The sequence below is a fragment of the Homarus americanus genome, unplaced genomic scaffold, assembly GCF_018991925.1.
Source record: "Homarus americanus isolate GMGI-L3 unplaced genomic scaffold, GMGI_Hamer_2.0 scaffold12870, whole genome shotgun sequence".
Classification (NCBI taxonomy): Eukaryota; Metazoa; Arthropoda; class Malacostraca; order Decapoda; family Nephropidae; genus Homarus; species Homarus americanus.
In genome coordinates this window covers 221,025-247,897 of record NW_024711502.1, presented here as the reverse complement: position 1 = coordinate 247,897, position 26,873 = coordinate 221,025, and the positions used below count along the sequence as shown (strand labels likewise).

General features: G+C 47.8%; 1 protein-coding gene across 17 annotated transcripts in view; it reads left to right on the top strand.

Moving 5' to 3' along the window:
• The window catches only part of LOC121858310 (protein FAM13A-like), a 56,672-nt gene that overhangs the window by 3,648 nt on the left and 26,151 nt on the right, over positions 1-26,873 (top strand). For 6 of the 17 annotated variants that reach the window (XM_042354692.1, XM_042354666.1, XM_042354684.1 and 3 more), the window contains exon 1: positions 12,194-12,340. The exons of 3 other annotated variants lie outside the window; for them this stretch is intronic. In XM_042354692.1, coding sequence (XP_042210626.1) covers positions 12,303-12,340 — 38 coding nt within the window. In that variant the 5' untranslated portion in view covers positions 12,194-12,302. Of the gene's footprint in view, positions 1-7,261; positions 8,106-8,141; positions 8,559-12,191; positions 12,341-26,873 lie in introns of those variants that run through there. 8 more of the 17 variants (XM_042354797.1, XM_042354760.1, XM_042354732.1 and 5 more) reach the window with 5 other exon arrangements.

The following is a 26,873-nucleotide window of genomic DNA, read 5'->3' as shown; positions in this document are numbered from 1 at the left end:
GGAGCCTGACCCACTCATCCAACCTGTTACCCGTGAACGCTCGCCACTCTACTCATGGCCCGTCCTCGCCAGCCCTCACAGCACATCCTCCCTAGCCCTCACATGGCCCGTCCGGGTAGCCTCACCCTTCTCGCCAACCCTCACATGGCCCTTCCTCGCCAGTCCTCAACCTCCACACACCCACACACCACCTCATCAACCTCCACACACCCACACCACCACCTCATCAACCTCCACACACCACACCACCACCTCATCAACCTCCACACACCCACACTACCTCATCAACCTCCACACACCCACACCACTACCTCATCAACCTCCACACACCCACATCACTACCTCAGCAAGCCCACACCACACCACTCATCAACCTCCCACACACACCACCACCTCATCAACCTCACACACACACCACCACCTCATCAACCTCCCACACCCACACCATTACCTCATCAACCTCCACACATCCACACCACTCATCAACCGCCACACACCCACACCACTACCTCATCAACCTCCACACACCCACACCACTCATCAACCTCCACACACCCACATCACTATCAGCAACCACCACCCACACCACTACCTCATCAACCTCCACACACCACACCACTACCTCATCAACCTCCACACACCCACACCACTCATCAACCTCCCACACCCACATCACTACCTCAGCAACCGCCACACACACACTCATCAACCTCCACACACACACCACCACCTCATCAACCTCCACACACCCACACCAATACCTCATCAACCTCCACACCCATACCACTCATCAACCTCCACACACCCACACCACTACCTCATCAACCTCCCCACACCACTACCTCATCAACCTCCCACACACTACCTCATCAACCTCCCCACACCACTACCTCATCAACTCCACACCACTACCTCATCAACCTCCCCACACCACTACCTCATCAACCTCCCACACCACTACATATCAACCTCCCCACACCACTACCTCATCAACCTCCCCCACCACCTACCTCATCAACCTCCCCACACCACTACCTCATCAACCTCCCCACACCACTACCTCATCAACCTCCCACACCACTACCTCATCAACCTCCCCACCACTACCTCATCAACCTCCCCACACCACTACCTCATCAACCTCCCCACACCACTACCTCCAACCTCCCCACACCACTACCTCATCAACCTCCCCACACCACTACCTCATCAACCTCCCACCACTACCTCATCAACCTCTACCTCATCAACCTCCCCACCTACCTCATCAACCTCCCCACCACTACCTCATCAACCTCCCCACACCACTACTTCATCAACCTCCCACACCACTACCTCATCAACCTCCCCACACCACTACCTCATCAACCTCCCCACCACTACCTCATCAACCTCCCACACCACTACCTCATCAACCTCCCCACCCACTACCTCATCAACCTCCCCACACCACTACCTCATCAACCTCCCCACACCACTACCTCATCAACCTCCCCACACCCACTCCTCATCAACCTCCCCACCACTACCTCATCAACCTCCCACACCACTACCTCATCAACCTCCCCACACCACTACCTCATCAACCTCCCCACACCACTACCTCATCAACCTCTACCACTACCTCATCAACCTCCACACCCACACCACTACCTCATCAACCTCCCCCACCACTACCTCATCAACCTCCCCACACCACTACCTCATCAACCTCCCACCACTACCTCATCAACCTCCCCACACCACTACCTCATCAACCTCCCCCACCACTACCTCATCAACCTCCCCACCACCTACCTCATCAACCTCCACACCCACACCACTACCTCATCAACCTCCCCACACCACCTACCTCATCAACCTCCCCACACCACTACCTCATCAACCTCCCACACCACTACCTCATCAACCTCCCACACCACTACCTCATCAACCTCCACACACCCACACCTACCTCATCAACCTCCCCACCACTACCTCATCAACCTCCCACACCACTACCTCATCAACCTCCCCACACCACTACCTCATCAACCTCCCCCCACCACTACCTCATCAACCTCCCCCCACCACTACCTCATCAACCTCCCCCCACCACTACCTCATCAACCTCCCCCACCACCTACCTCATCAACCTCCCCACACACCCCACTACCTCATCAACCTCCCCACACCACTACCTCATCAACCTCCCACCACCCACCTCATCAACCTCCCACACCACTACCTCATCAACCTCCCACCAACCACTACCTCATCAACCTCCCCACAACCACTACCTCATCAACCTCCCACCACTGCCTCATCAACCTCCCCCACCACTACCTCATCAACCTCCCCACACCACTACCTCATCAACCTCCCACAACCACTACCTCATCAACCTCCCCACACCACTACCTCATCAACCTCCCCAACCACCTCCTCATCAACCTCCCCACAACCACTACCTCATCAACCTCCCCACAACCACTACCTCATCAACCTCCCCACATCACTACCTCATCAACCTCCCCACAACCACTACCTCATCAACCTCCCCACAACCACTACCTCATCAACCTCCCCACAACCACTACCTCATCAACCTCCCCACACCACTACCTCATCAACCTCCCACATCACTACCTCATCAACCTTCACACCACACCACTACCTCATCAACCTCCCACCACCCTGTCAACCTCCACCACCCCCACTACCTCATCAACCTCCACACCCACACCACTACCTCATCAACCTCCACACCCACACCACTACCTCATCAACCTCCCCCAACCACTACCTCATCAACCTCCCCAACCACTACCTCATCAACCTCCCCCTACCACTACCTCATCAACCTCCCCACAACCACTACCTCATCAACCTCCCCACAACCACTACCTCATCAACCTCCCCACAACCACTACCTCATCAACCTCCCCACACCACTACCTCATCAACCTCCCCAACCACTACCTCATCAACCTCCCAACCACTACCTCATCCTCCCCCACACTACCTCATCAACCTCCCCACACCACTACCTCATCAACCTCCCCCAACCACTACCTCATCAACCTCCCCACAACCACTACCTCATCAACCTCCCCAACCACACTCTACCTCCAACCACCCTCCTCAACCTCACCTCATCCCCAAAATCTTCCTTCACTTTCCTGGAGTTCAAGTAGCAGGGAGTGACGTAGTAGCAACAGCAGCAGTAGCCATTGATCTGAAAGCCTTGGTGGGTGAAGTGTGCATCACAGGGTCGTGAGGTCCGCCCTCTCACCCTCCTCATCACCCCCCCTCATCCGCCCCCTGTCTTCCTCCCTCCCTCACTGCTTTTGACAGTTGATTCGACTCATTCTTGCTTTCTCTGTTGCCGCTTATCATAAACAACTAGAGTACAATACAGGGTTTTTACATTAACTGAAATACAAATTCTCATATACTGTAATTTTTTTTTTTGAAACTTTGTTGGGGGAGAATTAAAAGAAATGAAGAAAATATTACTGGTTTGTTTTAGTATTTCAATGGTGTGAAGTCAATCCAAATGCTGACAGTCTCTCTCTCTCTCTCTCTCTCTCTCTCTCTCTCTCAAAATAGTCAAAATAGTGTAAATGAATAAATAAAACGATATCCTAGGTGGAGAGTGGGCGATGGCGGCAGCGTGATGGTGGATGGGCAGGGAGAAGTGTCTCATGCCGTGCTGCTGGCGCTGGTGCGATATGGCTCTGTTGTGAGGGAGGGTTTACTGCTGAGGAGGGAGGTGACGAAGTTAGATTATCGTTCTCGCATATGATAATCTTGCCTGCTTGCTTTTCTTTAAGAGTGGGTTGTTGTCATGTAGTGAATGAGTCTTGTTTTGGTGATGGTTATAAGAAGAGAACCCATGTATGAATGTTTGTCTGTCTGTATGTGTTTATGTATGTAATTTCGTGTGTGTGTACGCTTATGGTTATTTGGTCAGATATTTAAGTTACGATGTGTGTTGACCACTTTGTAAGGTTAGGGCAAGTCAGTCAGTCATGCGCAACAATACACAAATCTCTCTCTCTCTCTCTCTCTCTCTCTCGGGGAGTAAACACAGTCTTGTTTCTCTCACTCTGGCTGGGTTGGCGGGGGAGACTGTCTGGGGAGATGTGTGGGTGGTTGATGCCACTCATGATGATGATGTGAATATATAATGAGTCGACTCGTTATGTTTATTGTAATATTTTATGTTTAGATTGGTTTTCATGCCTTGATTTGTGATTGTGTTAATTTGATTTATAATAGTGATTCTCTGTATGTTTATTATTATTATTATTATTATTATTATTATTATTATTATTGTTGTTGTTATTATCTGTTCAGTGGTTCTCTACTTTAATTTTTAGTATATTAATAAGGATTCAGATCTTTAATCTTCCTCAGTATTACTAAAGTTATGTACAGTTGTGGAGATGTTCCGACGCCCCTGTGGTAACCCGCGTCTCAAACGGCCAACCTATATGACCTACACCAAACCTATCCACCAATCACGTCCATTGTTACACGACCAATACCCATTCATTCATAAACAGCGATACTACTATTGCGACGGTGCTGTACGGGGGACACGGGTTACCACGGGGGATGTAGGAACACATTTCCACAATTGTACCAAGTTAAAGTCACAACATACATCTGGTGCCATCTTGGACACAGTACCAGGGCCACGGGGGCATTTTTTACCATAAGAAGCTCTCGAGATTCTTGCCTCTGCCCCCCCCCCGGAGTTTAAAATATTTGGCAACAGGTGATGCTGCTGGTTCAGGTGTCTGTGTTTGTGTCTGTTATAGGCGCGCTCAAGTAACTGTGTGTCTGTATTATCAAAAGTTTATTACGGAATATAGAGGATGGACTCTACTTTGGTCCCGAAAAAAAGAACTCCATTTGAGTACTTGAGTCTTTATGCACTGTGGGAACGAGTCTTTGGATGGTGCTGGCAAACGAGCCAGCAAAACCCCTGAAACGAGTCTCTGGATGGTACTAGCAAACGAGCCTCAGAAACACCTTTCCATGCCTGTTGATGACGCTGCAGTAATCTCTCGTTTCATTACGCGGGTCTCAAGGTTGCCCGGCCAGGTGGATGGGTGGCAGACGTCAGCTGATTACGGCTGAAAGGTAAACAATGTGTTATTTTGTCTTGCTAATCTAAATTACGAAGTGGGAATGTAGGAAGAGGAGGAGAGATGATAGGGAAGGAAGAAGGTGAGAAGAAAGAAAGAGTAAGGAGGAAGAAGGGGAGATAGTCTGATTGAGTGAAGGGATGGAAGAAGGGAATAAAGAAACATAACGAATAAGGAATTAGATATAAAACAAAAGAAGCGAAAATTAACAAGGACTTGGTTAGTTGTCCTTCGTGACAGGAAAAATACAATCTCTAGCGTTGGCATCTTGACACACACACACACACACAAGGTTGGGTTAGGCCACTGATTTAGAAGGTGAAGTCATTGTACAAAACAACGCCTAAACTCGGCAGAGAGAGAGAGAGAATTGTATAAAACAATTGATTTTATTTCACTTTTATCATATTTATCATTATTTATTTAATGCCTATGAACGTGGAAGTGTGTATGTGTACATGTATAAGAACATAAGAAAACAAGGAGTCTGCAATTGGCTGGTTGTCCTGTGCATGGCAGCTCCTGTCGAGATTCTACCACTCTCTATCGTCCATGAATCTATCTAGCCTCCTTTTAAAACTTTCCAGTGTACCAGCACTTACTATAAAGTTGATAAGCTTGTTCCACTCGTCTACCACCCTATTTGTGAACCAGTTCCTTCATATCTTCTTCCCAACTTAAATCTGTTGCTACGAGTCCTATCCTGCTCGGATAATATAAGAACTTGATCTATATCGCCTTTATTGATTCCTTTCACCCACTTAAATACTTCTATCATATCTATCTTGAAATGGAAGGTTTCTAAGTCCCGGAATCATTTTCGTCATTCTTCGCTGCACCGACTCCAGTGAATTGATATCCATTCTATAATAAGGGCACCAGAACTGAACAGCATGATCGAGGTGCGGCCTGACTAGCGCAAGATATAGTTGCAATATGACCTCCAATCTCTTGTTACTTACACTTCTAGATATAAAACCTAATACTCTGTTTGCCTTATTTCGAACATTAACGCACTGTTTTCTCGGCCGAAGATGCGGGCTTACAAGTACCCGTAAGTCTCTCTCAGAGTGTGTGTGTGACGTTTCATGTACACTTCCGGCGTGTGATAGCATCCATGGGCATTTGTAGGTCATCCGCTATCTGCGTAGTGCCTTGTCGATAGATAGTAGCCAGAAGGCCTTGGACTACCTCTTCTTACCAACGAGAGATAAGATGCGGGGAAATACTCGCCAAAGGATAAGAGAGATATAGGTACTTTGTCAAACAGGGAGGGTGGAAATCCCTGCAGTCCTTGTGTACCCCATGACCATGAGTGGTGATGGTTGTTGTTGTGGTGGTGACCTTGGTTGTGATGGTTGTGGTAAGCCTAGAGGGGAAAATACAATGTGTGGTGTCTGTGTGTGCATCTCTCCCTCCCATGTATATAAAAGTGCTCTCTCTCTCTCTCTCTCTCTCTCTCTCTCTCTCTCTTTTCTCTCTCTCTCTCTCTCTCTCTCTCTCTCTCTCTCTCTCTCTCTCTCTCTCTCTCTCTCTCTCTCTCTCTCTCTCAATATCCCCTTTTTCGTTTAGTTATCCCACGCAAAGAAAACGGGTCGCGCGACAAGTACACTCGTGACTTTTGTTGATAGGAGTTATCTGAGTGACGGTGTTGCTGACATTGGCTGATTGATCAAGGTTGGTGATGTCGTCAGGCAACAGGTAAAACAGTGTAACATATTCTAATTGGTTAATGCCTTTTGGACAGGTGTGTAGGATTGAATGAATGAGTTTTGTTAATCTGCGAATGTTAAGCTAGGTTGGGTTAAGTTGCGTTAGGTTAGTATTAGGTTAGGGTAATCGTGTCGTTATCCTGTTGATAAGTTAATACAGGTGTGTTTATCAGTAATGCGGCTTTGGTTCAGGTTCTTATCTAAGAGTGTTGAGGGAGGATGTTAAGCCGTCAGTATTTGTTGTTTGTGCGTCTGTCGAGATAATAACGAGGAGGAAAAAGCAGTTTAGATATGATTACAGGGAAGGGGTGGGGGGAATCTCTGGAGGTCCGTGATTGTCGAGGCTGGCTAGGAGGACACGAGGGTGAGACACGGCCGGAACAGGTTGTCTGGGGTATATAAGAGCAACACACCTCACTCTCACCGACATTCTTAATCAAGTTTGTGCTCGTGTGGGTGTTGTTGTTGTTGCTCACCCAGGCACCACGAGTGTCGACCCGCGAGGGAAGAAGACTCCTTTATATTTGGTGTCGGGAGTACCGCAGGTGGTGACGCTGTCTCCACCGCTACTTCTGCCCAGATTTGGTGCCTGCTGGTGTGGTCACTCGACGTAGAACCATCTTGCCTACTCCTTTAGGTGGTGGCTGACGAAGAAGAAGCCTTGTTGTGGTATACTAATTTTCGACATCGTATGGCTACTGCAGACGTGATCACTTAATGCACGCACCTTCATCACCTCCTACGGTAGACAACGAAGTAAACGGAAGATTTTGGTGTGAAAGTCTGAACGGTAGCCAGAGTAACGTGTGGTGTTGTACCTCTGCCTCACCCGCCCGTTCCTGCCTTAAATTAGACCAGCAACAGGTGCGAACAGTGACACAAAACAAAACTTGGACAGCCACGAGGAACACCCGAGATCAGACCAGAGTTTTGGAGAGGAGGTATAACCCTTGGGATTTCCTCTTGTCCTTTTACCCAAAATAATCTCTCGTAGGTGTGATGACCAAGAAGGCAACATTCCTCAGGGCACAACACAACAGATGACTCACAAGATCTAAGACGGTGATTAAAAAAACAAACAATTGGGACTGAAATTTGGTGGATTGGATTACCTGTTATACCTGTTAGTGTGTGGTGGTCCTCAGGTGCACACAGCTGATTACGTCTCTACACCTGAGTGATAGTAGTAAGGGAGGTGATACTGTCTCCTCTGACTGTCAGTACACCTGCACCTTTCCTCCATGAAGCTCGACTGGTAAGGAATTCTGGTTGAAATTATTTGAAACTTTTCTCTCGAGTGATCTAAAATGTTTGGCATCCTATAGCTGGTGGTAACCGGTATGTGTTGGCCAGTATCGTGTGTGGGTGTCTCTCCACTCGTGTCTTTAAGTGGAAGTTGACGTGTAATAAGCCGTAGTTAAAGCTTGTGAACTTCCTCTCTCCTTCCTCGGAGTGGTCGGTGCTCAGTGTAGTCAGACAGACACAAACACACACAGGACTTGGCGAGTTGCCCTTCTGTGTACGTCTGTGTGTGTACGTCTGTGTGTGTGTGTATTAGCCCAAGGAAAATAAACGTACCAGAGAAACACATTTTCTTCAAGAGTTGGAATAAAAACAACAGGTGAAATATGACCAAACACAGACCAGGTGACGTCAAGAGGTTCAGACAGGAGGAGAGTCAAGTGAGCTCCGTCGACATCAAATCTCAGTAAGTGTTGTGGGTGATGTCACAAAAAAAAAAAAACACGCGATCATATAACCCGCGCGATCTTGGAATCCAGAAGGAGGAGGAGGAGGAGGAGGAGGAGGTGGTGGGGGGAGGTGATAGTGAAAATGTTTATGAACACATACGACACAAACGAAATGTACATGACTATTTTTGTTTTTGGGGTGAAGTTTGTGTCGTGTACTATGATTTGCTTCTGAATCCAAGATGGCGTGGATTATAATCAGTATACTTGAGATAAAGTATTATGTTTGGGTCGCTTTTAATTATAAACACCTTGACAAGTAATGGCGAGATTACCGTTGTTTATAAAGCTATCAGTGTTCTCATTTGTTTTACTGGCTGTCAGACAACTGTGGCGTTTTTCATAGCACCATTATAGCACGTGAATGAATGGGAGTTTTTTTTCTTTATTACAAGCGCTTGGCAAGATGACTGGACAAGCACTGTGCAGATGAAGATGTATTTTATTTTATTTTTCACTACAGAGCTCTTTGAGTATGTAATTGGTAATGGTAGTAACATTGGTAGTGGTAGTTAGGAGTAGTTAACCTTACTTAACCAAACCTAACTTAAAGTAACTTAATCTTGACCTGACCTAACTTAACTTAACCTAACCTAACTTAACCTAACCTAACCTAACCTAACTTAACCTAACCTAACCTAACTTAACCTAACCTAACCTAACTTAACCTAACCTAACATTAATCTTACCTATCCTTAATCCAGTACTAAGGTAGTCTATTCCAGTGACCTCCCGTGACCTCCAACGACCTCGTAGGGCTGCCACAAATCTCCTTTACCCTGGATATTTAGGCTTAGTCGCGGGATTATTGTATGTATGGATGTGTTGGCCACCTGTAGTGTAATGGTCAGCATGCTCGCCTCGCAAGCGAGCGTACCCGGGTTCAATCCCCGGGCAGGGTGAAACTATGGGCAAGTTTCTTTACACCATTTGCCTCTGTCTACCCAGCAGTAATTGGGGATCTGGATGTTAATCGATTTGCGGATCGTGTTCCGGGGTAATGGTTCGCCAGTGCAGTTGGCGAGTTGTCCTGTCTTCTCGGACTGTTCCTTCTACTGGGTCATGCAGCTCATTAACTCAGGGTGTGGTTGTTGTGTTGGCGACAGCTTCTACACCTTAAATAAATTCACGCCGAGGTGGCCCGGCCATCCTCGTTACACGAGGGGCAACCATTATGTATTGATGTAATGTGTGTACAAGGCTTCTTCACCTACGCAGAAGACACTGTTGGGTCTTCACACTACCTGGAATGCTAAACACCTTAATTGACTGAGGTGTTCTTCGTCGTTGCCTGTGTTTGTTTGTCGTTGTTTTGTGGTTTGTCTGTGTTTGCCATTTTTTATTCGTCTGCATTGTCTCGTGTGTGTGAACGAACGAAACTTTCAGTGGGTCAGTCAGTCAAATCAGTGCGTTACCAGCTCGTTATTGTGAGGTGATGGTTGTTACAGTGTTGATAACTTGGGCAGTGATAGTGGCCGTGACTGACACTGATAACGTGATGGTAGTGCCAGTAATGATGATAATGATAACACTAATGATGAAAATGACTATAGTAACACTAATGATGATAATGACTATAGTAACACTAATGATAATAATGACTATAGTAACACTAATGATGATAATGACTATAGTAACACTAATGATGATAATGACTATAGTAACACTAATGATGATAATGACTATAGTAACAATTAATGATGATAATGACTATAGTAACACTAATGATGATAATGACCAGTAGTAACAATTCAATGATGATAATGACCCAGTAACACTAATGATGACAACACTATAGTAAACACCACGATAATAAATTCATATAATTCGATGGCTATAACAGACCATATAAATACTCCACGATGATAATGACTATGGTAACATTTATTTTATACACTGTAGTAACACTAATGATGATAATGACTATAGTAACACTAATGATGATAATGACTATAGTAACACTAATGATGATAATGACTATAGTAACACTAATGATAATAATGACTATAGTAACACTGATGATGACAATGACTATAGTAACACTAATGATGATAATGACTATAGTAACACTAATGATGATAATGACTATAGTAACACTAATAGTAGTAATGATGATGATGACGAGACTAATGACAGTAAGGATAATAGTAATAAAATAATGATAGTTAATGTAATAATAATGATACTACCGGGTAATTTTGATGATAATTATATAGTAATTATAGTAACAGTAATGATAATAATGAAAATATTAATGATGATTAATAATGATGATAATAATAATAATGTGAATAATGGTTATGATGATAATTTGGGGGAGGAGAGGAGGGGGGGGGTAGGGAAGTGCCGGGTGATGGTAGTAGTAAATACCGCCGGTAATTGAGACTGGAGAAAGTGGCCTTCACTTTATTGATTTGGTGACGGTCTCGGTGGCACTCGCCGGGGGCCACTGACCACCGTGTTGGGGCGTCAGTGGCACTAACCTTGCAGTACTCGGCTACGTGTCTTAACGTCAGTAGTGTGTTCCTTGGGGCACTGCCATAAACAGATGAAATGTATCGGGAATTCACCCTCCACACACCCCTCCTCCTGGCTCTATTTAACTGTCCAGTGTGTTGTAACGTTAGCAATACTGCCCAGGAGGCGGTGCTGACCAAGACGCCACAAGTCACCTTCTTAACTTACTGACGGAGGCATCGCTGGCCGTGCCCCATATGACCTGACCTGCCCTGCCCCTTGACATCAGAGTAGAATGCAGTGCTTGGGAAGTATTGCCCTGCCTCCTGTTGTCAGTGGGGAGGGCCGCCTAGGGAGGTACTGTGTGACGTCAGAAGGCTGCCCTGAGTAGGTACTGCTCTGCTGACGTCAGCGACTGGCCTAGACCCGTCCTTCCTCGCCTCGTCCCCGTACGTGGTCTTTGGCTCAGACCTCGGTTTCCCGACAGCCAAGTTCTCCTCGTACAGGGCAACAAGACGATGTTCTGAGCGTATAAAGAAGACTTAATTTTTAGTGCAGGTTGTTTAAAGACGCGCGTGTGTGTGTGTGTGTGTGTGTCGTGTTGGTTACAGCGGCACGTGCGCGTGGATGTTGTGGTGGGGTGGTGGGTGGGGGGGTGTCTTTTCGGTACACTCGTTGTGGCACTGTTCCCACCCCAGCTGTTGCCTAAGACCACCAGGTCAAAGTAGGGGGTCACCAATTCTCTGCCCTCACTTCCTATTTCCCTCCCTGGTTACCAAAGTTCACGGTGATCCACAATTATTTTTTTTTCTGGGTAAAACGTAGTATGTTCCTCCCTCAGCTTACCACCATCTGGGCCATTGATAAAACGCCGCCACTCGGGACCAGTTGCTGGCTGTGTATTCTCAACAAGTTTTTATACGCGTTTTGCATTGAGAATCTTCCTGTTTGACCTTCTTGGTGCATCTGCAACATCTTCATCTCACACTGTGTGATAGTTATGAGTACATAATGTGAATCAAACTGGTTAAGTAATAAGGTCGGTTTAACCCGACGTGGGCGCTGGGGTGGTGCTGCGCGCAACTAACAAGAGATGGCACCACCCGCGCCATATATAAGAGGATGGGCGGTGAGCGCTGCATTCAGTGAGAACGCACCCATATCGTTGAGAAGAACTGTGCACGAATGTCCACATTGGTGACCGATTTAGCGACACATTGGAGTACATTAAACACGTGATCAGCATGTGTAAGATCCAGGGGAAGACTGTTTGTACGTGCGGGTAAGTGAAGAACTATTCCTTCAGTACTTGTTACAGCTGACCCCAGGGGGAGGTATCGAGCGGCGGGCGATGCTCGTACCAGTCTTGCTGGAGACACCGTAGCAGGCGATGGTGTGGCTCTCCCTGCACGCCTTCCTCCCCCGTGGGTGTACTAACAATATTAACGTTCGTGATGCACCTGTGAGGGCTGAGGGTGTGTGTGGGGCTGGGTGAAACAGACAGGGTGCTAGAACATTCCCTCGGTATGTTACTGGACAGGTGCCAGTTTGGTTCCCTGCCACTGAAAAATGTGGTTTGGTATAGGTCTTCCTCCTGCCTTGGTTGCTGGGACGGTGTAAGACCCTCGGCTTGACCCTAATTGCTAGGTGACTAACCCCGAGTTAAAAAAATACAATAAAAATTAAACATACGATACACAAGAACACAACTATACCACACAGACTTTATTATAAAATCACTATCTTATTTTCCATCATTCCCATCAATTTGTGTGGAGTGTGACAGCTCAGGAGGGTATTGGTGGGCGTGAATGTTGTTAGGTGGTGGAGGGAGAATTTGTAAATATTGACATGGCGGACGGAGGGAGGGAGGCAGGGTGGGAGGGAGGGAGGGAGGGAGGGAGGGAGGGAGGGATGCGGGGCATGAGAGAGAGACGTGACGGTCACTCTTATCATGTGGTAGGACTCATCCCCATCTCCCTCTATCGTCTCTCTCACTAAATCAACAGTCACATTTTATAACAAACCTCTAATAACTTATACGCACTTTATATACTGCTTACATTAATACATCCGGTGGTGCTAGGCTACACACACACACACACACACACACACACACACACACACACACACACGCGCGCGCGCGCGTGTACGTACGTACGTACGTGTGTGTGTGTGTGTGTGTGTGTGTGTGTGTGTGTTCTTGATGGGTTTGTTGGGTGTGGCTGTGTTGTGGTGGTCAGGACGATATTGTTGGATCGGTTATGTAACTATCACGCCCGTGTGTGTGTGTGTGTGTGTGTGTGTGTGTTCTCTCATTGTCTTGTGAACGGTACTGTCCAATTCTTCTTCTTCCGTGTCTTGGGGCTTCCTTGTTCATCCTCCGTGGTGGGAGGAGGAGGGGGGGGTGAGTCTCCGTCCGTTAGTAAGTCAGTTAGTCAGTCAGGAGTGATTCGGTCGTAAGTCAGTAAGGATGGGAGGGGGAAGGATGAGGAGTAGGGTGGAAGGATGAGGGTTAGGATGGAAGGGGGAGAGGGGATAGGGAGTGGAGTGGAGGGTTGACTGAGGGAGTGGACGAACCTAACCCAACCCTTCACCCCACCCCGAATTTTGAATTTTGCCCCCTCCTCTCCCCCCAGCACCTTATCCAGCCTCATACTCCTCTCTCCCCAGCACCTTATCCTGCCTCATACTCCTCTCTCCCCCTTCACCTGTCACCTTACCCTCACCCCCCAAAACAAGGAACTGTTATCACTGTTCCAAAAGTTTCCAGGTGGTGGTGACATTAAAACAACCTTTGAATGTCGAAAACTGATGTGATGACGGAAATGTGGTTGGTTGTGGGGAAGTAGATGGTGGAGATGAGTGTTGATGAGGATAGAGTAGTGGGGATAGGTGGTGGTGGTGGAGTAATGGTGGAAGGAGGAGGTTAGACGAAGGTGGTAGGTGGGGTGTTGAAGTTGATCGATAACATGGTATAAGCAGCACACTCCCTCACCTGCTGGTGTTTACTGTCGGGAGTGACCACCTGGCCGGGGGGATTAAAGTGCATGACGGGGGGACTGAGAGTGCATGGTGGGGCTCATGAGTGCTTTGGCCGCACAATGTTTCACGGTAATTGATTGTATGGTGTTTCCAGAGTGCATAATATTGATTGAGTGCGTGAAGATGCCTGAGTGTCTGGCCGCTGAGTGCATGACGATGGCCCTGAGGATGAGCGGGAACACTCTTGACTGGAAATCAATGAGTCGTGACAGTCAGACCAGCCAGGAAGTAGGTCAACTATGTGTGCGCGTGTGTGTGTAAAAGGAGAGTCTCCCCTCGTCTGCAGTTTCATCGCCACCACCACCACCTGTAGGTAGCTGGTCTCTCGTGCCAGCTTGTTGAGTCGTGTTGATCTTCGCCACCTGCCCCGGGGTTGTGTTGCATTATCCAGCTGGTGATCGTCTCAGTGGTCTTGGCGTCGTTTCCTCGCTGTCTAAACTTGCGGCGTCCCAGTCAACACCTTGCTATGTTTACCCCCGTGACGTAGGAGCTGACGGAGGTGTACCTGTAGTAGGTGTTCGAGCAAGGTGGTGGGCGGTTTGGCTGGGGGTAATGAGACACTCGAGGCACTTGTTGTCGCTTGAGTGCAAGTTATTTGAGGGTCTTCGTTCTTGTCGTTTTTGATGGCTTTATGGGTGGTTTTAATTGTGGTAGTGACGGTAGTTGTTTCATATCTCAGGGAGGGAAGAATGTCACGAGTAGGTGTGACGGGTGTGGAGGTCATAACAGGTGTGTTCTCGGGTGTGGAGGTCATAACAGGTGTGTTCTCAGGTGTGGAGGTCATAACAGGTGTTGAGTGTCGTGGAATATGTCTCAAGTGAACAGGTGTAACGTTTTGTTTTGTTTAGGGTGGGGAGGGAGCTGTTGAGTGGGACTCCCGGTCATGGTGGCACTCCCGGTCATGGCGGCACTCCCGGTCATGGTGGCACTCCCGGTCATGGCGGCACTCCCGGTCATGGCGGCACTCCCGGTCATGGCGGCACTCCCGGTCATGGCGGCACTCCCGGTCATGGCGGCACTCCCGGTCATGGCGGCACTCCCGGTCATGGCGACACTCCCGGTCATGGTGGCACTCCTGGTCATGTTGATGGAATTTTCTTATCGATGTAATGAGGAGGTGCCTGGAGGAGGAGGAGGCTGAGGAGACGTTCTTTAAAGGTTTCTCTGGTCTTTTTGGCTGTTCCTTCGTTGTACCGCCGCTGTATTTTTGCTGTACCGTCACTGTACCTTGGTTGTACCGTCACTGTACCTTGGTTGTACCGTCACTGTACCTTGGCTGTACCGTCACTGTATCATGCCTGTACCGTCACTGTATCCTGACCTTGTAGTCGACTGTACCGGGTGTGTGCCGAGGCTAATAATAACAGGACACGAGGCTGCCTCAAACATAATAATTAACGGTGGGTGGTTGGTAACGGAGTGGGTTATAGGTGGGCGGGGTGGTAACGGAGTGGGTTATAGGTGGGTGGGGTGGTAACGGAGTGGGTTGTGGGTGGGTGGTAGTGAATCTCAAGGTCACTCCCAGCAGTAGGCCAACCACTCCACCGATCCCCTGGAGCTGGTCATTAGGTAAATATCCCCCCACCTTCCTCTTCTCTTCCTTCACTCCTCCTTTTCCTCCCTCCATCTCCTTTTTTCCCCCCCTTCACTCCTCCATCTCTTCCTCCCCCCTCTCCCACCCCACCCCTCTCCCACGCCCCCTGTATAACACTCGCCTTGAGGCCTCCTGGCTACGGGGTAGTAAAGGTGTTTTTCCATATACATCCGTGACCTTTGGGTGTCCGTCCCTCCCTCCCTTCGTTATCCTTGTAAGGCGATCCAGCACATTAGACGTCCTTCTGTGGTCCTGTTGAAGGGGGGGGGGGATCCAGTGCCTCCTAGTTTTATCCTAGGTCCTAGTGTAAGATGTTTTATAAAGGTTCCTCCATGTTACTAGGAGACTATATGCTATCTCTTAGTTAGGTGTTTATCTAGGAGACTATTAGGTTATCTCCTAGCTCCAAAGAGGACACGGCATCACCTTTCACCCTCCTCCTAGTTCTCACCTGCTTCTACCTCCCTAGTAAATTTTTTCTCCAGGTTCCTAGTACTTTACGTTTCTCCTCGCTCCTATGATATTCTTAGTAAGTGTTCCTCAACGCTCCTAGTATGGCGTTTCTAGCAAAGTGTTCCTCCGCATGCCTAATAGAATGGGGTTCTAATGAGACAAGTGGCACCATGGTGGGGGGTGGGGGGTGGGATGATAGTGGGTAGTGTTGGTGGTACATAGCAATTACTCTCAGTAAGGCTTGGGGTTGAGGGTAAGTTTGGACATTACCTTGGTCAGCTTGACTGTTTTTTATTTTACCCCGTCCTCCCAAACCTATAATAAACTCACTCGACAACGCTCGCCACCAGAGGCCCTACCAGCCCCACCACCAGCAGCCCCCACCACCAGCGGCCCCCCCGCCACCAGAAACCCCACCACAACAGCTTGCCCCTGCCATTTTAACTTCATCCTTGTCCCGCCTCGCTCCTTCGATTCCCATTTCCCTCTTATTACCAGCTGGGTGGGTGAGGCATTCACGAGTAGAGAGAGAGGGCAGCTTATCAACAAATTGTGAGTGAATGGAGCAAGTTTGGTATATATATATAGGTGAGTACATAAGGCGAGTTTATGACGGATAGCATAGTGTCTCTCTCTCTCTCTCTCTCTCTCTCTCTCTCTCTCTGGGATGGATTACGTAACAAGCACTCCCCCCCTCTCCCTGAACTAGTTTTACTCCTCGATAAGTTATCGTCAGTCACGTCTTTCTTGTTTTTGTGAGGAGGATTTTTATATCCTGCTGTGGGCGCTGTAGGTGGGGTGAGGGAGGCTATGAACCGGGTATGTATGTATGTATGTATGTATGTATGTATGTATGTATGTATGAATGTATGTATGGCGGGCATTTGTGGACAGCGACGACGAGATGGCATGATATTAATAAAGTTCCTTCTCTATTAAAAACTTTCAGTATATGCAAATCTTCACCCCAGTTTCTCTTTAACGTGTCATCTTGTTCTGCCCAGGGATTAAGGTGTACCCCAGTCGTATCTACATCACGCCACCTTCAGCTTTAATCATTTTAAGGATTTTTTTTTCTCACCTGGATTCTGTAACTAGTTCATCACTCACACCTTAATTAATAAACCTGTGGGTCAGGTAAAAACAAGGTCTATGAGTATAATTTATATCCCTGGTTTATTAGTGGGTGGGTTACGGGGGGTGGGGAGGGAGTGGGTTGAGGGTGTAGAAGGTGGGTTGAGGGTGTAGAGGGTGGGTTGAGGGTGTAGAGGGTGGGATATGTTGAGGACATTTCTTTTTTTAAATTTGCCCATCGAGAGGGGCTAGTTTATTGGACACCCTTTGCATCTTGTGTATGGCGAAGCGTTTACAGCGTCCAACAGGGAAGCACACGGAGTTCATGCTGGCCTAGTCGACTCGTGCATTAAGGGCGTAAGTGCCTGTAGCGCCATGGGTTTTGTCAGCAAGAGAGGAGCCACTTTAGGTGGGGAGGGGGGTTGTGGTCGCCGCCATAAGTGTTGCTGAGCGAGCAGGAATTTTGACCGAGTAATGATGACGACAGGTGGTGGTGGCTGGTTCCCCTCCCTTTCTCCCTCCCTCCCTCCTTGCCTGCTTGCCTCCCTCCCTGCCTGCCTCCCTTTCTCCCTCTCCCTTTCTCCTCTCCTCTCCCTCCCTCCATCCTCTCCCTCCCTCCATCCTCTCTCCCTGCCTCCTCTCCCTCCCATCTTCACTCGTTTTCCTCCATTGATTTCTACACTAACTCTTGCTACACGCCCCCTCCCCCCACCACTACAATTACTAGTAGTGGTAATGCTGGTAGTTGTAGTAGTAGTAGTAGTAGTAGTAGTAGTAGTAGTAGTAGTAGTAGTAAAAAAAAAAAAAAAAAAAAGTAGTAGTAGTAGTAGTAATGTCAGCAGAAGCACCAGCAGGTCTCGTGCCCAGCCTAGGAAGACCCAGTGCTCTCTTTCCTCCCTCTAAGGCTTCTCTCAAGACTCCTCCCTCCCTCGAGGTCACTGGCTCAGCCACCACATTATCTTGACTACAGTTCTAGATGGGAATTATTTTCGTATAGTGGCGGGGAAAGTCACAGCCTTGGGTGTTTACATCAGCTGGTGTACATTGTTTACGTAAGACTGTGTTAATATGATCTGGGAAGTGTCTTGAGTGAGTGTGATTATTATATAATGGTCTGGTGAATATACTGAGGGTGATCTGGTGTAGCAATAGTGAAGATTACTAGTTTGTGAGGGTACCGTACAGTTTAGTGCTTGGTGAGGGTACCGTACAGTGTAGTGCTTGGTGAGGGTAACGTACAGTGTAGTGCTTGGTGAGGGTACCGTACAGTGTAGTGCTTGGTGAGGGTACCGTACAGTGTAGTGCTTGGTGACTGATTATATATTATAGACGCTTGTGATATGTTATCAGACTTATGACGTCACTGAGTCATGAGGTGATTGTGCACAGGATGTAAGGGCGTCATCATCAATCACGAGTAGCGAGAGGACAGACAGACAGACAGGAAGAGAAGGGAGTGAGTGGGAGGGAGGGTGAGAGGGTGGGTGGGTGGAGAGGTACACACTCATCACAGCAGTCGTCACTCTTAGCAAGGCATCCGACCCTCGCCTGCAAGATGACAAGACACCAGTGAAATCCGCCTACTGCAAGACGACGTGGCGGAAACGGTAATTAGCTGTTTCCTCAGGGTGGTGTGGGATGGGTGAAGTGGGTGGGGGTGTGGGTGGGAGTGAGGGTAGTGGAAGGGAAGCCAGTTAGCCAGTAGATGGAACACCTCTAGTATTTTTAGATTTGAGTGAAACTTTGTGCTGCAGAGAGGGATTTGTAGTACCTTGTGTCGGTCTAGTCTTCCAGGTCTTGTGTGGAGGAGGAGGAGGAAGAGGTATAGGGGGAGATCATTCTAAGGGTGTGTGTGGGGGGGGGTATGGTGATTGCGTAGTTGAAGGTGTGTGTGTGTGTGTGTGTGTGTGTCACGAAGAAGAAGAGAGAGATGGTGTTGGTGACCTTGGAAGTGGCGGAGATGTGTATGATCACGTCCACCACCACCAGGGGTATTGATTTCTCTCTCTTTCTCTCTCTCTCTCTCTCTCTCTCTCTCTCTCTCTCTCTCTCTCTCTCTCTCTCTCTCTCTCTCTCTCTCTCTCTCTCTCAGCAGGAAGTGCTCGGCTAATGTTATCGCCGCCGCCTGGAACAGAGACGAGAACACATACACACACACACACACACACACACACACACACACACACACACACTCACTCTCATTGATTTTTCCCTTACATAGTACAGTGTCATCGTACTAAATGAAATGGGGTCATTATATTCAAGGTGTTTAGTCATCATACTTTAGGTTTTAAAATTTATAATTGCTCAAGGGGTTAAATCCTTAGTACTCTAGTTTAAATCATCGTACTCAAGGGGTTAAAGACAGATATATTTAGAGACCAAGTCATTAAAGTTAAAAACCCCTTCATCCTAACTACTACCTGTTGACGATTCGTTAATAGATGCCGGAAGCCAAATCTCTATGACGGTCTACGGCAGAAGGCGATGTGTGGGGGGGGATAGATGCTAGGATATTAATCACCTGTAACCCTATCCACCTGCCGTGTTGATGGGAAGGAGGAGGAGGATTTACCTTTCGTGTTGTGGTTGGGGGTGAAGGGGTAGAAGGACAGGTGAGGGGAGGTGAGGGGGTAGGACAGGTTAGGGCAGGTGAGGGGGAATAGAAAGGTATGGGTTTTAAGTGAAAGAGGGGCACAGGGGAGGGAGGATGGTTTGGAACAAGTGATTGGAAGGAGGGGAGATAGACGAAACGGGCTTGGTTGGAAGGATAGGTAAGGGGGAAGGGATGAGAGGGAAAGGAAGGATAGGTGAGGGGAGGAGGACAGGTGTTAGTGGTCTACAGGTGTTCATAAACTCCCTGGCCAGTTTAAACTTCTTCACATCTCGACCACCTGTGCGTGTGAGTCAGCGACCGTGAAACCTATGCTGGGCGGCCTTCACACCTGTGTTGGGTGGCTGTCACATCTGCCATAACACCTGTGGGACATCTTTAACTTTAACTATCAAACACTCTTAAGTATCTCATATAAGTTTGGGTGTTTGCGTCCCAGATTGACCCGAAACTTCCCTAACTCGGCATTATCTCTTTAACTCGGCAGTAAGATGGCGTGGAGGGGGGTAATTAACTCCGGGTCGATTAACATAGTAATACGGAGACAGACAGACGGACGGACGGACGGACATGTGGCGTTGTGTAAATGGAGGGGTGACGATGCAACACGAGGAATCTGGTTTAGACTGGATGATAATGGTGAATGGTGGTTGATGGAATCTGATGGTGGGTGGTTAGTGTCCTGGTTTATGGTATGTATGTACAGTGTGTATGTGTGTGTGTATGGTGTGAGTCAGGGCAATATAACGCGTAATTAGTAGTCACGGGTGAACAGGTGTAGTCATCATATCCTTCCATCCCTCCTGGCACATCTTTCTGCCTACTCCTCCTGCCCTTCGTCTTCCTCCTCTTCTCCGTCTTCCTCCTCCTACTTCTCTCTGTCTTCCTCCTCCTCGTCCTTGCCGTACGCGCTTCGCAAATAAACGAACACATCGTAAACAGAAGGAAAAACACGGTAGTTGTGTTGAAGTATCGGTACCCGGCAGAGGTTGGCGAGTAGTGTGTGTGCGCGCGTGTGTGTGTGCGTGTGTGTGTGCAGTATTTACATAACCTTTCAGTTAGCTCCTTGAGGCTACACGCGTAATACAACAGCTAATTTTCGTTTAATAATATGTACAGGTGTGTGTGTGGGTGTGTGAATCTAGTCTAGGTGAGTCTTGCCAGAGGTGTGACTTCTACTATATATTGGGCAAGTTTTTATATGACGTGAACATTAAGCACCCCCCCTTCCCTCCCCTCGCTAGCTTACTCCAGTTGGTGATTAAACAACATAACCTAACATAATCACATCGAACCTAACCAAATTAAATCAAACCTAACCTAACCCAACCCTGCCTAACCAAACCATCATCCCTTTCTGGCGAGTCGGGAAGAAACCTTAGTAATATAATGTAGTTACACCATAGTGACGTAGGTGGCTGAAGTAGTACAGTAGCTCCTGTTAATGGTTGTACTGTGGTGTGTGGTAGGTAATGGTGGTGGCTGTGGTGGTGGTAGTGACGGTTGCTGGTGATGACGACAGGTGATGGTGATGATTGTCCTTCTGGTGATGACTACAGACGCTGGTTGGCTTCAATAGTTAGGGTGGCGCGACACTTCCTGTGCTTCAGTCAGCGTTGTTTGAGTTCTCCCGCCGTCTGCTGACTAACTGCTGCTGCTGCTTCTGTTGCTGACCCAGAGCTTACCAAATGACCTGTGTTGACAAGAGAGGGAGGTGGCGGTGTTGGCAAGGAGAGTGACAAGGAAGTGACAGGGAGGTAACGAGGGTGACGGGGAAGTAACAGGGCGACAGGGAGGGTGACGGGGAAGTAACGGGGCGACAGGGGAGGGTGACGGGGAAGTAACAGGGCGACAGGGAGAGTGACAGAGTAACAGGGCGACGAGGAGAATTGACGAAGTAACGGGGCGACAAGGGGGGTGACAGGGGTTGGCAGGAGTTAATCACAGGAAGGAGAGTTGCTCTTTTATACAGCAGGATGAAGGAGAGGAGGACGTGGGGGAGACTTCTCTGTCCTTGGGGGGGGGTAACTGTACCTAGGGTAGTGTAGAATGTCAGGAGGGGGCGTGGAGGGAGTAGGAGGGTTAGTTGGTAGGGGGTGTTAGGTCTCTCACCATTACAACTGTTACACTGCCCGAGGGGAATAGTGGGTGAGGTAAGACTCCTCCACCGCTTCAACTCTCACCTGTTAGTTTTTACGAGTATCTCAAGATGGGTTCAAAGTCAGCGTCTGGGTGGGTGTGGGGGGGCTCTGTTCTCCAGTGATCCGAACTTGGGATAGTCAGTGTTATTCCAGCCTTGTATTGGGGTCATGCGAACTGTAGTTTCTAAATATAGCTGTAGTTAGGTAATGATAGATAGATAAATTTAACGACATAATACACAATGTAAATCAGCGGATGTATAATATAAGCTGTTAAAGAAATCTGTGGTGATTCTGTTTATATATCATGACGTGGGCAGACATTCTTGTAAACAGTCAATAATTTACCTGAAGGTAGACGGTATGTGCGTGACGTTACTGCTGATTACTCCGTTGTGTATCGTAAATGTTTTATGTATAGGAGTCTGGGTTGGCAGGTTGTGACGTCACGTAGCTGTGGTGTGGTATTATTATAGCTTTGAGGACCAGCTATCATGTTGTGTTGTGGTGGTGATGGTTGTTATAAGTCAGGTGGAGTGGTTACCGTAAGCATGGCGATTGACAGCATAAAACACCCGCTTTCTCGTTCTAAACTTCCTCCATTCATTGTTCTAACATGAGTGACGTTGTTACACATTGACTTGCTGACGGGGTTGGTGTTGGGTGAGACGATGTGGTGTGTGGCAGAGAGATGCAGTCGCCATTCTCACCAAGACTTTCCTTCCGCCTGACAGCACTTCAGCACACAGTAGCGTATGGAGTAAGTAAACCGCGAAGAACACTGCACTAATTCTAACATAGGACCTTCACGCTTTCTTAAGTCTGTCTATTACGTGGTAGCAGGAGTGGGAGGCCTTCTTGTAATACTTACATAAACGAAGTGTAAAGTTAAAAGAACAATGGTGATATTTTGACGGTGATTAATGAGTAGTGATTCCCTGGGTGGTGGGGGGGACGGGGTGGTGCTGTGGACTGTAGGACTAGGAAGTGCTAGGATGAAGGCGAGCAAGGAGGATCTAGCACTCTGCCTCACACACACTACCACGACTACCCCTACCACACCACTACTAGTACTGACCTCACCCACTACTACCAACCACGACCCTCACACACTACCACACGACCCTCACACACTACCACGACCCTCACACCAATTACCACGACCCCACACACTACCACACCTCACACACTACCAACATCTCAAGCACACTACCACACCCTCACACATCTACCACGACCTCACACCACTACTACCAACCACGACCTCACACCACTACCACGACCTCACACCACTACCACCACCCCCATATAACTGCAACAGAAGATGGAAATAGCTGTGGTATATGCACGAAACCTACATCGTCTTACCTGTTCAAGAGTGGGCTTAACGCTGGTGTAATTATTTATTTATTTTAATGTCGAACACGTTTTGTCATATATACAACACAAACAACACACACATACAACACACACATACAACACACACATACACAACACACACATACAACACACACACACAACACACACACACACATAACACACACACACAACACACACACACACACACACACACACACACACACACACACACACATTACTAATAAACAGATGGTGCCAACGCCAAGCACCCTTGAACAGATCTCTATATTGAAGGGCTTGTTGGTGCCACCTGATCACAACACTGGAGGGGAGGGAGGGGGGGCTACCTGGCTGTATTTGGGGGCTACCTGGTTTGTTTTGTTTACATATGGAGGAGAGAGAAGGTGTGATTATTATTCTTCCTTTGGGCTAATCTTAGACTGGATGACGATGAGGAGGAGGAGGAGGAGTGGGTGTAATGAGAGAGAGAGAGAGAGAGAGAGAGAGAGAGAGAGAGAGAGATTATACTGAGTCGGCGACGATGAAGGACCCTTCTGGTGAGTGTCCTTCCTCCTCCTCCTCCTACTTGAGGGCCTTTCGCCCCGGGTCAAGGTTTTGAACTCAACCCCTTGAGTAATGATGTCTTAAGCCTTGAGGCATAAATATTAATCCCTTTAAGTATGATGTCTTTAACCCTTGAGTACGATGCCTAACCCTTGAGTACGATGCCTTAACCCCTTGAGTACGATGTCTTAAGCCCTTGAGTATGATGAATATTAATCCCTTAAGTATGATGTCTTAACCCCCTTGAGTACGATGCCTTAACCCCTTGAGTACGATGCCTTAACCCCTTGAGTACAATGCCTTAACCCCTTGAGTACAATGCCTTAACCCCTTGAGTACGATGCCTTAACCCCTTGAGTACGATGACATTAGCCCTTGAGTACGATGCCTTCGTTGTCAGATGTTACAAGGTCGTAATATTCGATGTTGAGGATGCCATTAATTAATTACTAGGCTCTTACCTGGTATTATTACAGTGTTGTTGTTGTTGTTATTTGTTTACTGTTATTCCTCGAGAGAGAGAGAGAGAGAGAGAGAGAGAGAGAGAGAGAGAGAATAGTGGTAATGGTAGTGGTAGTCGTAATGGTGGTGGTGGTAGTAGTTTTAGTAGTGTTAATGGTGATATTAGTACTGGTGGTGGTATTGGTGGTGATGGTTGTAATCGTTGTAGTAGTGGTAGGAGCGGAGCAGCGGTAGTTGGGCGGGTGAATTATTTCGACAAGGTCACTCCTCCAGTTAAGACCGTAGGCCATGATATTTTCTTGCGTTTTTCAGTGACTTGTTCCTGTTGGTAACATGGAGGGTTATTGTGGTGGTGGTGGTAGAAGTGATGGTGGGGTAATGATGGTGGTTGTGGTAGAAGTGGTGGTGGTGGTAGAAGTGATGGTGGTAGTAGTAGTGGTGGTGGTGATGGTGGGTGGTAGTAGTGGTGGTGTGTGGGTTGGCTAAGGTATGTGATGCCCCATGCCAAGTATAACAGCTGAGATGGTGGTTGAGTGGTAGATGGGCACATATGGTAACCTGGTTATTGTCCTACCACCACCACTCACTGCTAACTACTACTACCACCACCACCACCACCACTGCTAACTATCCCACCACCACCACTACTGCTAACTACCACCACCACCACTCACTGCTAACTACCACCACCACCACTCACTGCTAACTACCACCACCACCACTCACTGCTAACTACCACCACCACTCACTGCTAACTACCACCACCACCACTCACGCTAACTACCACCACCACCACTCACTGCTAACCACCACACCACCACCACCACTCTGTAACTACCACCACCACCATCACTCACTGCTAACCACCATCACTACTGCTAACCACCACCACTAAGTACAGTCTCAGCACTGTTTCTCCACCATACTTACCAATGACGGGATGGACAGCAGGAGATAAAGAAAACATTAACTTAGTAATATTTTTGAGATCGCGTAAATAAATAAATGGATTAGAATATCTGAGGACTTTGGAGGGTGTGTTGGGGGGGGTTAAGGTTGTTGTCCTTGTGTAATGGTGTTTATAAGGTGGGGGGAGGTCTCAACAGCCTTAGATCAAGGGTTACGATTGACGTCATAACGATAGGTTTGTGTGGAAGGAGAAAACTGGTAGAATGAGACGGGGGAGTTTTTGTCGAGAGAGAGAGAGAGAGAGAGAGAGCATTCCTTGTAACTAAACACTTCTGTACGTCTAACCGGTTGTCTATCTACCTTAATTGAGAGAGATTCACGTAGAGACACGAGAGAGAGAGAGAGAGAGAGAGAGAGAGAGAGAGAGAGAGAGAGAGAGAGAGAGAGAGAGAGAGAGGATTCCTTGTAATTAAACACTTCTGTACGTCTAACCGGTTGTCTATCTACCTTAATTGAGAGAGAGTTCAATAGGAGACACGAGAGAGAGAGAGAGAGAGAGAGAGAGAGAGAGAGAGAGAGAGGGAGAGAGAGAGAGATGTTGGTCTGCCCACACCTCACGCCGTTTCTCCCTCCGTGTGTGTGTGTGTGTGTGTGTGTGTGTGTGTGTGTGTGTGTGTGTGTGTGTGTTCATGACCCTTACCCATCGATCCCTGCCCAGCCTGAACCTAACCTGTAGAGGAAGTGAAGGTACAAGAGTGTGGTGGGAGGAGGGGAGAGGATAAAGATGGTGGGAGTAAATAACTATAATGATAAAAATAATCGCAATGAAAATGATTACAAAAGGAGAGAAAGTATCAATATAATCATGAATTATTATTGTGTCATCGGGGGTATGCTAGTGAACACCTGAGCTGTTGGGACACGAAGTATAAAGGTCACCTGGTATGCTATAACAGTAACACCTGCCTTAGTTATGTTGACCCCAGCTGTGTGTGTGTGTGGGGGGCTTAACCTATCCTCCTCATCTCATTCTCCCCACCACTCTTTCTACTCCCCCTTCGTCTTCTCACAGGTGTATTGCAATAGCTTTTATCACGTGTTTTATGACAGGTGTTTTGGGTTGGTGAAGAGGGAGGAGGAAGGGGGGAGACGATCACAGCACGAGTGGCTGGTGTGTCATTATTCAAGGTTGGTGGCGGCGCTACATGACACCACACTGAACCTGGTGTGGTTGAGGAGTGGATGCTGGGTGTATCTAGGATGACTTATGAGGTGTAATTATGACCTGGGGTGTGTATTGTGTGGAGTGAGGCGTGAAGACTTTGTTTCATGTGTAATGCGAGGTGTAGTAAGGTTGTATGTTTTTAAGGGTGTATTTATGTGCTCGGTGGAACGTGGGAATCGGTGTTCGATATCTAGGCACTCCCAGTTCACCCAGCTGTAAATGAGTACCTAAGTTTACCGGCCATGCTGCCTCATTGTGTACCGAAGGCTTAGTATATAGTGTGCTGTATCCACACTGTCCCTGACGGGTAGTCATGCCTATGGGACCCACTTTATGTGCTAGGAGTTTATTTTGTATAGTGAGGTTGACATGCAG